This window comes from Sus scrofa, chromosome 9, assembly GCF_054392235.1.
Source record: "Sus scrofa isolate SSC_HxYL_T2T_F1_AM1 chromosome 9, Sscrofa_HxYL_maternal_Yorkshire_Landrace_v2.0, whole genome shotgun sequence".
In the NCBI taxonomy this organism is placed as follows: Eukaryota; Metazoa; Chordata; class Mammalia; order Artiodactyla; family Suidae; genus Sus; species Sus scrofa.
In genome coordinates this window covers 108,300,804-108,314,614 of record NC_139391.1, presented here as the reverse complement: position 1 = coordinate 108,314,614, position 13,811 = coordinate 108,300,804, and the positions used below count along the sequence as shown (strand labels likewise).

General features: G+C 39.9%; 1 protein-coding gene across 6 annotated transcripts in view; it reads left to right on the top strand.

Annotated features, from left to right (window-relative positions):
• RELN (reelin) overlaps positions 1–13,811 on the top strand; it is a 499,001-nt gene that overhangs the window by 458,214 nt on the left and 26,976 nt on the right. For all 6 annotated transcript variants that reach the window (XM_084977353.1, XM_084977355.1, XM_084977351.1 and 3 more), the window contains exons 49-53: positions 8–201; positions 4,291–4,547; positions 7,516–7,670; positions 8,700–8,914; positions 11,083–11,260. In XM_084977353.1, the coding sequence (XP_084833479.1) occupies positions 8–201; positions 4,291–4,547; positions 7,516–7,670; positions 8,700–8,914; positions 11,083–11,260 (999 nt within the window). The remainder of the gene's footprint in view (positions 1–7; positions 202–4,290; positions 4,548–7,515; positions 7,671–8,699; positions 8,915–11,082; positions 11,261–13,811) is intronic.

The following is a 13,811-nucleotide window of genomic DNA, read 5'->3' as shown; positions in this document are numbered from 1 at the left end:
TCCTTAGGGTTGCAGTCGACTGTTGGTCACCGTGGACCTAAACCTCACTAATGCTGAGTTTATCCAATTTTACTTCATGTATGGATGCCTGATCACCCCAAACAACCGTAACCAAGGTGTTCTCCTGGAATACTCTGTCAATGGAGGCATTACCTGGAACCTGCTCATGGAAATTTTCTATGACCAGTACAGCAAACCCGGGTCTGTATTCTATCTCTCATAACTAGTGTGTTGAGGAAAGATGCTTGGTAAGGCCTGCCAGAAGTCAGTCACAGGGACCACAGGGGACACACTCACCAGTAGAGGATGCCTCTGAGACCAATACAAAACTAAGGTTTCAGAGCTGAATAAACGGCTTGTTTGGGGTTTTTATTTCAAGAGCAACTAGTCTGTGAGTTCAAAAGTAACATAATGCCAGTAATGAATAGACCCACTCCAAAAACTCGTATAAATTAATGAATATATGATCATTAACTTCAACAGCATTTTAGGAAAATGGAGACAGAAAATGGATTTATTTGTTTATGTAGTGTTCATTCCATTTTAGAGAATTGGAGGCTAGAAAAGCAATACAATAACATACAATTATCCTTATTTTTTAATTCCTTATTGAAAAACTCCAAATAAACACAATATATGAGGCATTTTAAAATATATGCTCTGGGAGTCCCCATCATAGTTCAGCGGAAATGAATCTGACTCGTATCCATGAGGATACAGGTACGATCCCTGGCCTTGCTCAGTGGGTTAAGGATCCAGCATTGCCTTGAGCTGCAGTGTAGGACATAGACTTGGCTTGAATCTGGCATTGCTGTGGCTGTGGCATTGTGGCATAGGCCAGTGGCTATAGCTCTGATTTGACTCCTAGCTTGGGAACCTCTATATGCCACGGTTGCTGCCCTAAAAAAACAAAATAATAATAATAATAGTAATAATAAATTAAAATAAATAATATATTCTTAGAATGAAATAATGCCCTTTGCAGCAACATGACTAAACCCAGAGATTATCGTAATACTGAATGAAGTAAGTCAAAGACAAATACCATGTGACATCACTTACATGTAGAAGCTAAAAAAAAAAAAATATGACACAAAAAACTTATTTATAAAACAAACAAATTCACAGGTTTCAAAACCAATCTTAAGGTTTTCATAGGTGAAACCACTGGGGCAAGGGAAGAAGTGGGAGGGTGGGAAAAACATATACACACGACTGTGTAAAGTACATAATTAACAAGAACCTACTATATAGCACAGGAAAATCTGGGAACTTCCACATGCTGCAGGCACAGCCAAAAAAAGAAAAAAAAGGAAAGAAAAGGTCAAAAAAATTGTTAAAAGGAAAAGATCATATTTATTAAAGGAGGAAGAGGAAAATAGGGAAGAGGATGGTGAGAAAGAGAGGAGAGAAGGTTAGAGGAGAGGAATGACTGCAGCCCAATCAAGAAACAGAATAAATAATAGCTCCCCAGAAGGGGGGGGGGGGAGATATAGATAATCCTTCAGTGTGTGGAACCAGGTACAAGCAAAAAATTAGGTAAAATAGGAGTTCCCGATGTGGCGCAGTGGTTAACGAATCTGACTAGGAACTATGAGGTTGCGGGTTCGATCCCTGGCCTTGCTCAGTGGGTTAAGGATCCGGCTTGCCATGAGCTGTGGTGTAGGTTGCAGACTCGGCTTGGATCCCATATTGCTGTGGCTCTGGCGTAGGCCGGTGGCTACAGCTCTGATTAGACCCCTAGCCTGAGAACCTCCATATGCCGTGGGGGCGGCCCTAGAAAAGGCGGAAAGACCCCCCCAAAAAAAATAAATAAATAAATAGGTAAAATAAAAACAATTAAGAATCTTGTAAATCATCATTTAAATTCAGTGTATCAGCCGAGAATAGGTTCAGTTGTGAATGACAAAAAACGTAAAATAACTTGAAAGTTTTTTTCCCCTCTGTTAAGTAAATTAGATCTAGAGGAAGGAGCCCAGAGCTCCTACAGTGGCTCCATCAGCACTAGAGACCTGGGTTCCTTCTACCTGGTCCCTCTGCCACACATGACCCCTGACCTGCATCTCCTGGTCCAAGAGGGCCCACATTCCAGCCTGCAAGCAGGAGGATGGGGCAAGAGGGGTGTGCCGTCCCTCTTTAAGGACACTGCCTAACAATGGTCCACACTTCCCTTCACATTCCTAGAGCCAGAACTTTGTCACAGAGACACACCCAGATGCAAGGGAATCTAGACACATTGTCTTTATTCTGGGTGACTATTTGCCTTGCAAAAAAGATGAGCACCTAATAATAAGGAAGGGACACTGCAGAATATGGTAGTTGAGGAAATGCCAGCAGTCTGCCGTGAGCAAAAGTTTTAAATCGCACGCACTTGCATTAAAGTTGGACACCAGTAAAGGATTCCAAATAGAAGCTAAGTACGCAGTGTCATAGTGCAAAAAATGTGCTCACCTATTAGTAGGAGGTAGTAGACAAGCCAAGTAAACTCTTCCTGGAGAAAGTTATAATGACTCTCAGGTATGAGTTCCTGAACATTCAAACAGCATGATATGCAGGGAGAAGGAAGTTATGTTTCTGTCTAATCTACTTTAGTTCTCTGAAGGAGAAACAAATTCAACTAAGTAGAACAGTGGTCATAATTTATTTACACTTTCAGCAGCCTTAGGTAAATTTCCACTCCAAAGGTTTTTAAAATGTGGTCAGGGACTTATGAGAAAAAGGAACCACTTAGAAATAGGAAAGAAAAATGAAGATAAAAAGATGGTTGTTCTGGGTAAAGAAATATGATTATGTGTCCCTCTGGAAATGGATGGGTTTCTGATATTATTTAATACTTTAATAAATGTTAATTAAACATACCAATCCAATGGAGATAAATTATAGAAAGAGCCTACAAGGCGAGCATATTAAAAAAAAAAAAAAAAAAAAAAAGGAAAGGGAGGGGTATAGGTGAGCTTCAAAACTGAGTTGTCAGAGGAAATGAACTTTGGGAAAGATTAGTTGCCTAAAGACTCATGGTCTCCAAACCGCCAGTTACTACACGGGTGAGCGTCTGGGACTCTTCCCCTAAAACCAAGATGCTCTGCGCTAGCATGGCCCAAAGGGTACTCAAAGTGATGCACATAACCCACAAAAGTACTTAAAATCCAAATGCTGGAAATCCAACAGATACCACCCTCGACTTGAATGGCTTTTGAGTGATCCCCATTTGGAATACTGCCTACTCTTCTGGTTTTCATACCTTTAGGAAGACATAAAATAGAGACGAGGGGAAAATAAAATCGACAAGGAGATACTTTTGTAAACAAAATTAAAATAACAAAACCTCTTCAGTGTGAAAGACAAAAACTAAGGGGTCACATTGAAACCCTTCACCTAAGGGTTCTTCCCAGGATGAACTGGGGCTTGTTGGCCCCGTCCTGCAGCACCAGCGTTAAGAGGCAGCCCTGGAAAGTAAAAGGAGGGAGATGAGCCTGGAAAAAGAATGCGATTTTATGCAGAGGAGGGTAAGCCTCAGGAAATTGTTTTCCCTAACAGACTTTAAGAGTTGTGAGTATCAGTTTAATGGGGTTTGATATCGTCCTGGGGTTTTAATGTGTTGTTGGAACTCGGGGATATTTTTGACTTTATTTATAGCTGATCAAGTTTTATGTTGGAGCATGGAGCCATGTGTTTCCACGGCTGGGGCAGCTTGCTCAGTTTGTTAACCCATGGTTCTCACCCAGCATTTCTTAGTATTACGTTTTAAATAAAGCATAGAGTCAGTGTCAAACCAGGCAACTGAGAAAGTAATTACCTACAGCCTGGTACCGTCAGGGTGAGAGCCCAAATTTCCTGCCACAATCTAGTATCCAAATTCCAAGCAAATTGCTGTATTACTCGTGGGACTGGCGGGGGCAAAAAACCTATGAAACTAACCCTTCGGCGGCAGAAAAAAAGTCAGTATTGGTTTACATCTACCAAAGTGCGTTTACCCTGTGCTTACGGATCTGGAAACACCCTAGTCAAGCAGAAAACTGTAGGGTCCCTCTGAGTCCGGGACAGTTAGGGCAAGTGGGTAGTTCTGGGATTCTTGAATGTGTTCCCATTCTGTTTCTCCAACTCAGTAACTTGTGAAACATCATAAAATCGAACCAGTTTATCATAGGTTTTTTTGGTAATGATTTGAGCTGACGTCCTCTCCTCACCCCCATGTGACATGTCATATCTCACCTCTGGCTGCACATCTTTTACTTTGCTTGAGACATGTGACCTAACGTTTCCCTCCGCCCTGACCATCATTTTCTTCAGATTCGTGAATATCCTCCTCCCCCCGGATGCTAAAGAGATGGCTACTCGCTTCCGCTGGTGGCAGCCGAGACACGATGGCCTGGACCAGAACGACTGGGCCATCGACAACGTGCTCATCTCGGGCTCTGCCGACCAGAGGACGGTCATGCTGGACACCTTCAGCAGCGCCCCGCTGCCCCAGCACGAGCGCTCGCCTGCCGACGCCGGCCCAGTGGGCAGGATTGCTTTCGATATGTTTATGGAGGACAAAACTACAGGTAAATGTTTCACTGAGGCTAAATGAAAATCCATTTGGGTCTCTTCCAAAAAGTGAAATGTGGAACCTTTTACGGATCAAGCGGTGTACAAACAGTGTAAAGGGGGTCACCCTTTTGCTCCTCTCAGCCTTCCTGCTTTACATTGTAACTAGATTTTTTTTTTTTTCATTCAAGCCAACAAGTGTGTTTTAATAAATAGCATTCTATCATTTTACTAACGGGGTAATTTTCTTTTAGAAAATTTTCATTTCTATTTCCTGTCTTCTGGGGTTTTTTTTTGTTTTTTGTTTTTTGTTTTTGTTTTGAATAGAAGGCCACTGTTTCCTGAGCATTTCTTTTATTCGCCAAAGACAAGTGTTTTGTTTGGCTGCGTGGCCACATTTCCAAGGGCATGCTGGTTCCTCTTCATCCTCCGTAGAAGTGTGGTGGTCCTGGTGAAAGGTCCAGGATCTCTTGATGCTATTCTTATTTTTACCGTCTTGTTTTCATTTCATGAAACTATTCTGGTCACTTTTTTTTTCCTTTTTTTTTTTTTTTTTTTTTGGCTTTTTAGGGCTGCAGTCACGGCCTATGGAAGTTTCCAGGCTAGGAGTCAAATCAGAGCTACAGCTACCAGCCTACCCCACAGCCACAGCAGCGTGGGATCCCATCCAAGTCTGCAACCTACACCACATCTCACAGCAATGCCAGATCCCTAACCCACTGAGCAAGGCCAGCGATCAAATCAGCATCCTCATGGATCCTAGTTGGGTTCTTTAACCACTGAGCCACAAAGGGAACTCCCCGGTCACCTTTTTTAACTGGTATCATATTCAGGATGGGGCTTTGTCATGCCGCATCCTGGGTTATACCCCATAAGACATGGTATCTTCGGTAAAGTAGTTTTAAGTATTCATATCAATACTGCAAGTGTTTCCTGAATAGCTAGACTCTACCGCTATAGAGTCATCAGATAGCGGGACTGTGCCACACCCAACTGCATGCTAGCCTCTCCCATGGAGAGGACAATCTGGGTGTATCTTAGAATAATAAGACCGACTCCAGAGGAATGAAACCTACACTGAAAACAGTTGAAATGTAAGGAATTTTAATAACTCAAAATATTCAGTTACTAAGGTTTCATTCCAAAAGAAATACCTGTTAAAAGTGTGAAATTAAGACAATACAGAAAATCATGAAGATGAAAATCACTGAGAGCAAAACCATCATCAATATTTTGATATTTTTCTTAGAGTCTTTTTTACTCTGCGTTTACATAATCATATTTTAACAAAATTATAATCTTAAATTATATATATTTTGCAGCCTGCTTTTTCCACTCAAAACTAAAACTTGTTATTTCCTTTTGTTCATAAGTATCTTTGAACATACAGTTTTAAAAGCCATATGATATTCCATTATAATTTATTACTTCGACATTGAATATTTAGTTTAATTATTCTTTTTTTTTCTTTTTGCAGCCACATCTGCAGCATATGGAGGTTCCTGGGTTAGGGGTTGAATTGAAGCTGCAGCTGCTGGCCTACACCACAGCCACAGCAGCACTAGATCCAAGCTGCATCTGTGACCTATGCTGCAGCTTGCAGCAACACTGGATCCCTAACCCACTGAGTGAGGCCAGGGATCAAACTCGCATCCTCATGGACACTATGTCAGGTTCTTAATCTGCTGAGCCACAATGGGAACTCCTAGATTAATTATTCTTATTAATTCATTTATCAGTATATCACATGGTACAGTAATATAATTGCAAACATTTAATAAAAATTATCCTTTTAAATTGAAAAAGCTTAGAATGGTCTTTACCCCTACCCAGTAACCTCTCTCAAGAAGGTTACTGAGGAGTTCCTGCTGTGGTGCAGTGGGATCAGCAGTGTCTGTGGAACATCAGGACACAGGTTCAATCCCCAGCCCAGCACTGCAACCGTGGCTCCCAGGAACTCCATATGCTGCTGGGAAGCCAAAAAAAAGGTTATTGATAAGACTTACATAGATCTGGAGTTCCCACGTGGCTCAGCGGTTTACAAACCTGATTAGCATCCATGAGGACGCGGGTTTGATCCCTGGCCTCGCTCAGTGGGTTGAAGATCCGGCATTGCCATGAGCTGTGGTGTTGGTCGCAGACACGGCCTGGATCCCGCATTATTGCGGTTGTGGCTGTGGCTGGCGGCTACAGCTCTGATTGGACACCTAGCCTGGGAACTTCCATATGCTGTGAGTGCAGCCCTAAAAAGACAAAAAGAAAAAAGACTTAAATAGATCTGATTCAGAACTTTGCTAAATTACTCATTTATTTTTCTCTGTGCATTGGTTTATGAGTTTACAATCAGAGAATAAGTTTTTTTCAGGGAATAATTTAAGCATAACTTCTGTAAGAATAAAAGCAAATGCACATTTTTTTCAAGCATCTAAAATACTGACTTTTATTTTTGGCTAATTTTTGATGCGTAATTAGCTCCTGCCTGTCCTGCAAAGACAGTGCTTCTAGAAAGTGTAATATCTACTTTGCAGAAGTAATTTGTGATATTGCAGAACAGCTTGATGTTAGTGATTAATGTAAGCCCTTTTTCATCAGAAGATACTACCAGAATTTGAGTAGAAGTAGCTAACTCACTTTCCTACCACATTCCTAAAAATTCTTTCTCTTTCTTTAGATTTTGCCTCAAAAGTGAAACATCTGTCAGAAAATATATATATACATTTCCCTTTACTTTGCGTTTGTAACACTTACAATATGCTTTTTTTTTTTTTCTAAATGTGGACTTAACTAATATCAAACTCTTGGTATATCTCAACCTCTCAGTATCCATGTTGCTCAATTGAGATGCTTCCATTAGTGTTTTGTCTGTGGGAGGTATGTAATAAGAGAGACTTCTACTTAATTCTAAATCTTGCCTGAAGTGAAAATTTGCTTCAAGTGTTTTTGTCATTTATCAGTCATAAAATTTTTATTTATTTATTTTTTAAGTAAATGAGCATTGGCTATTCCATGATGATTGTACAGTAGAAAGATTCTGTGACTCCCCGGATGGCGTCATGATCTGTGGCAGTGAGGATGGAAGAGAAGTATATGCAGTGACCCATGACCTGACTCCCACTGAAGGCTGGATCATGCAATTCAAGGTGAAAATGTTATTATCTCAGTTACTTAAAGAGCCATGCACCGGCAATATAAAAATGGGAAAAAAAATAGACAATGATCATACAATATTCTCTTGACTTAATACATACTTTGAAAAATAAAGTAACATTGAGATAATATACATCTCAACTTACATGTATAACTTAATGATTAAAAGCTTTCTATTTCTGAACTATTGCGAGGTGAAACTTAGGGAAGAGTAAATGTGCTTCTGTATGGGATTAAATACGGATGGAACAAAATATTTATAATGGAAATGTAGGATACTGATTCCACTTCCCTGAGTTTAAATCATTGTGTGATTTAGGCATTGTTTTCCTTTAAGAGAAGATTAAGATTATACCTACCTTTTTTACAAGAGCATTTTGGTGTTTCTGAATAAAGAAAATTATAGCAAACAAAGGCATGATTAGCATTAATGCCAACAACAATTTTGGCCAAGATTGTGTGCCAACCAATTTATTCTGTCTACCTCAATCCCACTGTATTAGCAAATGTTACGTTATGACTGTCTCCATCAACAAAGGATGCGGTGCATTATCAAAAGTACCTTCTGTAATCACTTCGTTGCATCTTACTTGTAGTTGAAAGTGATTTATTGAGAGTCATAAATTGTATAACAAAACAGTAAACTTGGGAAAGCTGTTAGCCATCCTTCTTGGTCTAGCATTCTGCCAAAGAGAAGTGCCAGACCATTAGCACAACAAACAACAATTTGTAAAAGTAGGCCCAGGCCTTCCAAGGCAATCAGCCAGCCATGGCAGAAGCACAGATTTCAGCTTCTCTCCAAACTCCTTGCACAATATATTTGGCTCTCTAATTTGTCACCTTGGGCAACCATGTCAAGTCTGCCGTCCATCAGCAGAGTGAATAATGAACCTGAAAATACAGGACAGATATGGTACAGTGTCTGTTAAGTGATCAGCAACTTTCTTGCTGCCTAATTCTTAAGCAGAAACATGGAATATGGTTTTAATACCTTACTAATCTTGCATTTCTTTATTTATTAGATCTCTGTTGGATGTAAAGTGTCTGAAAAAGTTGCCCAAAATCAAATTCATGTGCAATATTCTACTGACTTCGGTGTGAGCTGGAATTATCTCGTCCCTCAGTGCTTACCTGCAGACCCAAAATGCTCGGGAAGTGTTTCGCAGCCATCTGTGTTCTTTCCAACTAAAGAGTGGAAAAGGATCACATACCCACTCCCTGAAAGTTTAGTTGGAAAGTAAGTAGAAAATTAACATAAAGCCTGGTTCCATGCACCCAAAAGTAGGTGGTTAGCTCAAAAGTATTGTGGGATCGTGGGTAAAATGCTCTCTTCCTGACTCTAACAGGTCTCTAATTGGTGACCCCCATGATGAGCTATTTTAAGGAGACCTCATGTTGCAATCCTCAGACTTGTTAAGATGGAACTTGGCAGGACCTACCATCTTCCATATCTCAGTCTCTGAAAATGGGGACAGAGTAATGGTGATAGCCTTGGAGGCAATTGAAAAGATATATGCTAACTTTTGGACACAGAGTTGTAAATTGTTGTGGTCCATGGTCCTTCATAACTTTCTACGTTACCACCTTATCAATTGATGATGGACAGAGCCAGAAGCCAAACCTAACTCATCATGCTATTTGTACAGATCTTAACTCTTCATGCTATATGTACAAATGTGGTTTGTAGGTTTCATTTTTTCTTATCAAAGCATTGTTCTGCACCTGTGAAAAGTAATTAGCGTGGAGCAGTAGTGAGCCGAGGTGATTAAACTGTTCTCTGAAAAGGCTGTGGATAAAGTAAGGCATTTACCAAAAAATTCCCTTCAACTGTAAAATTAAGGAAAAAGATACATTAAAGAAAATGATAGGTATACTTCCACTATACAAATCATAGAACCTGGCTAAATGAAGAACCTTCTAGTGAAGCAGAGTTATGATAGATGACCAGAACATAGAGAGCCTTTGAATAAGGTGCTTCCACAGGACTTTTCCAGAGTCCCACAGAGATCATTTACTACATGGGAACTCGCAGTTTTCTGGAACAAATCTAAAGGCCTTCGTCCATTAACTTGCTAGAAAACAATTAGTATGCTTTCGGCTACAGGTAGCAAAAAACCCCATTTAAATTAAATTTGGCTCAATTGAAAATGCAATGTATTATATCTACAGTGAAAAAATTCCAAAGATAAATGAACTGTAGGATTGGTTGATTGACAGGCTCAATGGTGTCTTCAGGGAGATTGTTATTTCTTATTCTCTTACGCTGCTCCGTTGTCTACACATGGGTGTCACACTCAGCCTTTGGGCTGGTTCCCCTCTTGAACACAGATGGCTGCCCGAAAGCGGGAACAGAATGCATCCTTACCGGTGGCTAATAGGAGAAAAAGAGAGTTGCTTTTTTTCAAACAGAACTGGAGCAAGTGCCTCCTTGCATCTCATTGGTACACATTAATTCAAGAATGCCCATTCCTCAGTACTGAGGGGCATTATACCACGATGACGGTCTCATGTGACTCATCTGGGCTGAAATGGAGGCTGGCAAGCCACCACAACCTCACTGCCTTATTTTCCCCCTCCTGTTCTCTCTCATTTCATCATGAGGTACAATTTACATTCAGTAAAATGAACGCATTTTAATTGTTCAGCGCAAGTTCTTCCCATTGTATAACCCCTGTAACCACCACATGAAACAAGATAACAGAGCATTTACGTCATTCCAGAATGTTCTCTCGTGCACTTGGAACTCTTTACACCAAAATAGTGTGGCATACTTTAATATAAGGTTAATCATGAGGCTTATATTTTTCCCAGAAGGCAGAAAAGAACAATGATGGAATTAAAATCTCAGGAAAATTGTCCTTTAATATAAACCTTTCAAAATTGTTTTCTAATTAGCATAGTTACTCTGAGAATATTGATTATCTTTGGGGAATTCAGAAGTTGCTATTTCCCACCCCCCCCCGAGGGCTGTGTGGATGCTGACTAGGCTCTGTCAAAGGATTCATTCACCTTCTGTACAATTTCAGAAATGCAATTAATGAGCCTAAATTGCGTCGCAGCCACTGGACTCCAGTTCATAAGCAACCTGATTTATGATGGTTACGGATTTGCATTTTTAAATGTTGCTTTTGCTTGAAATAGAGATTCCACTGTATTTTTGTTTTGTTTTACAAGTTTACTCTCATATTTTAAAATTTAAGTTGAACTGGCTTTAAACTTCCATTACTAAGGGCGGTAAGAAAACATTTTTTATTAACCCATTTTATCTTGTCAGAATGGTTTAAATGTTTTTTTGGTTTTGTTTTGTTTTTTTCTTCTCTTGAGCACTGAATACACACACAGGAAAACGGACCTGAATAAACTTAACTTTTGTTTGTCCCTCCTTTGTTCTTATGGTGCCAATAGCCCAGTAAGGTTTAGGTTCTATCAGAAGCACTCAGATATGCAGTGGGCAATTGACAATTTCTACCTGGGCCCTGAATGCTTGGACAACTGCAGAGGCCATGGGGACTGCTTAAAGGAACAGTGCATCTGTGATCCGGGGTACTCTGGGCCGAACTGCTACTTGACTCACACTCTGAAGGTAACGTCAAAGCCCCTGAAGGATGCCTCTTCTCACATGTGGGCCATGCATCAAGAGCTAATGTAAGAGTGAGACCAGTAATTTATAATGACATTCTTTGGGGGCCCCCAATAAACAAATCCTTGGGATGGAAACTTTCAAAAATGTGTTAGGTTTATTATATACAAAAATATTAGGATTAAGTTCTAATACATTTTACCCAATTCATAAAATAAACCAGACTATATAAAGCACATACACTGCTTTTTTTAGAGCAGATTCTTAAAGTCTACATTACGCCTTCTTTAATTCCATTTTTTTTTCAGTAAATGTACTGCTTAAAGGAAGATACCGTTGTTGTTATGAAATAAAGCAAATAACATCAATACATTGTCAAAAAAATAAAAAAAAAATTTTTTTGTCTTTTGTCTTTTGAGGGCCGCACCCACAGCATATGGAGGTTCTCAGGCTAGGGGTCCAATTGGAAGTGTAGCTGCTGGCCTACGCCACAGCCACAGCAGCACATGAACCGAGCTGCATCTGCGACCTACACCACAGCTCACGGAAACGCCACATCCTTAACCCACTGAGCGAGGCCAGGGTTTGAACCCGCAACCTCATGGTTGCTAGTCGGATCTGTTTCCACTGCGCCATGACGGGAACTCCAAAAAATCAAATTTTCAAAAAGGCCTAAACAGTACCTGAATTTTTGTTCAGAAAATTCAGTGTTCTGGTTTGCTGACTGCTGAAATGTGGTTTTGTATTCAGTAAGAATAAAGAGGTCATTCTTGGTAACTTTAGCTGTTATATCACTATGTACTATGCAAAGCAAATACCATTGCCCGACAGAGTTGCTATATATACACTCTGAATAAATATGCTGCGTTCATGGTAAAGCAACAGAAAAATAACGAAGCTAAAAAAGCACATGTGATTGAAATTGAACATATTAAGTGGCAAACAATGTAACAAAAATCTGTCCTATTCTTTTTCTGCAATACTTCAGCAACTTTGGAATTGATAAATTAAAAACATAAAATTGGAGCAATTCTCACTTGTGTCTGAAGCTGTCAGTCTATTTGTGATCAATGACATTATAACATAAGAAAGAGGGAGTTCCTGCTGCCGCTCAGCAGTAATGAACCTGACTAGTATCCATGAGGACATGGTTTCCATCCCTGGCCTCGTTCAGTGGGTTAAGGATCCGGCATTGCCGTGGGCTATGGTGTGGGTCACAGACATGGCTCGGAACCCGTGTTGCTGTGGCCATGAAGTCGGCTGGCAGCTGCAGCTCCAATTCGACCCCTAGCCTGGGAACTTCCATATGCTGCAGGTGTGGAAAAAAAAGAAAAGGGAAAGATATATAGCCACGGGTAATGAATAAATTTTTTAAAATCTAGTTTCCTTCATGAACATTTAAGTCTCAACAGCATTCCTCAGTTGGATAAGAAATTATAGAAATCTATATTAAGAACTCTGAACCAATGAGAGTTACTATGGTTAACAAAGTGTCCTTGTTTTTCCATGTAAACCTCCATTTATAAATTGCATTTATTTGCCAACATCAGTGAGGTAAGGTAAGGCTCACATGTGACTCCATATCTTTAACTGTAGAGTTGATTATGTTCTAAGTTTGAGGAAAAGAGAATCTATTTAAATCTAAAGTCATAACTCCACAACAAGACGGCAACGAGACAACTTTCCTAAGAAGTGAAAAGGTGTGCAATTTTTCTATAAAGTTACTGTAGTTGCAGCTATAACAGATTGTTTTCATGATGTGTTTCTGTAATTTAAAAAAGAAAAAGCAAAGAAAGCTGCCTCAGCCCAATGCAAAACTGAATTATGGACAAAATACATGTCCTCTGGACAAAATAAATAAAAAATCAAGATCTTAACTATGATGTGAGAGGATGAAATAATGTGACATAAAATGTAACCATAATGAACCCTAATATTTCATTTACCCTACCTGAAAAATAGACTGTTCCTGGTGGTTGGGTCATTTTTAGTTAGGGAAAATACTTTAGTCTTGATTTTGAGTTCTCATCTTCATCCTCATATCTTGGCCCTGATAAACATGTGAAAAGTCCTTCAAATTGCCTCCCAAGGTTGAGTTTCTTTTGACTTCATATGGAAAGCTTTGGTTTCAAATGTCCCTGCCTAACCACATGGACATTTTAAGTTTGTTCTGTGCTGGAGGCCAAAGGAACCTGGGTTCCTGAATCAGTCTCCAAGGTGGGGGCACGTACTCCCAAGAACAAGACAGTCAAGCGGGGAATATTGGGGGGGGGAGTGCTAAAACATCCATTTTATTTTATCTTATTCCTTTAAATTGTCATTTCTGTTCATGTTTCAGAGTATCATAATAAATTACAATAGCATTTTTCATAATATGTAAATAAACAAGTGTATTTTGAAAGTACATGCTTAAGTAACTTTTTTTTTTTTTTTTTGTCTTTTTGCTATTTCTTTGGGCTGCTCCCTTGGCATATGGAGGTTCCCAGGCTAGGGGTCTAATCGGAGCTATAGCCACTGGCCTACGCCAGAGCCACAGCAACGCGGGATCCGAGCT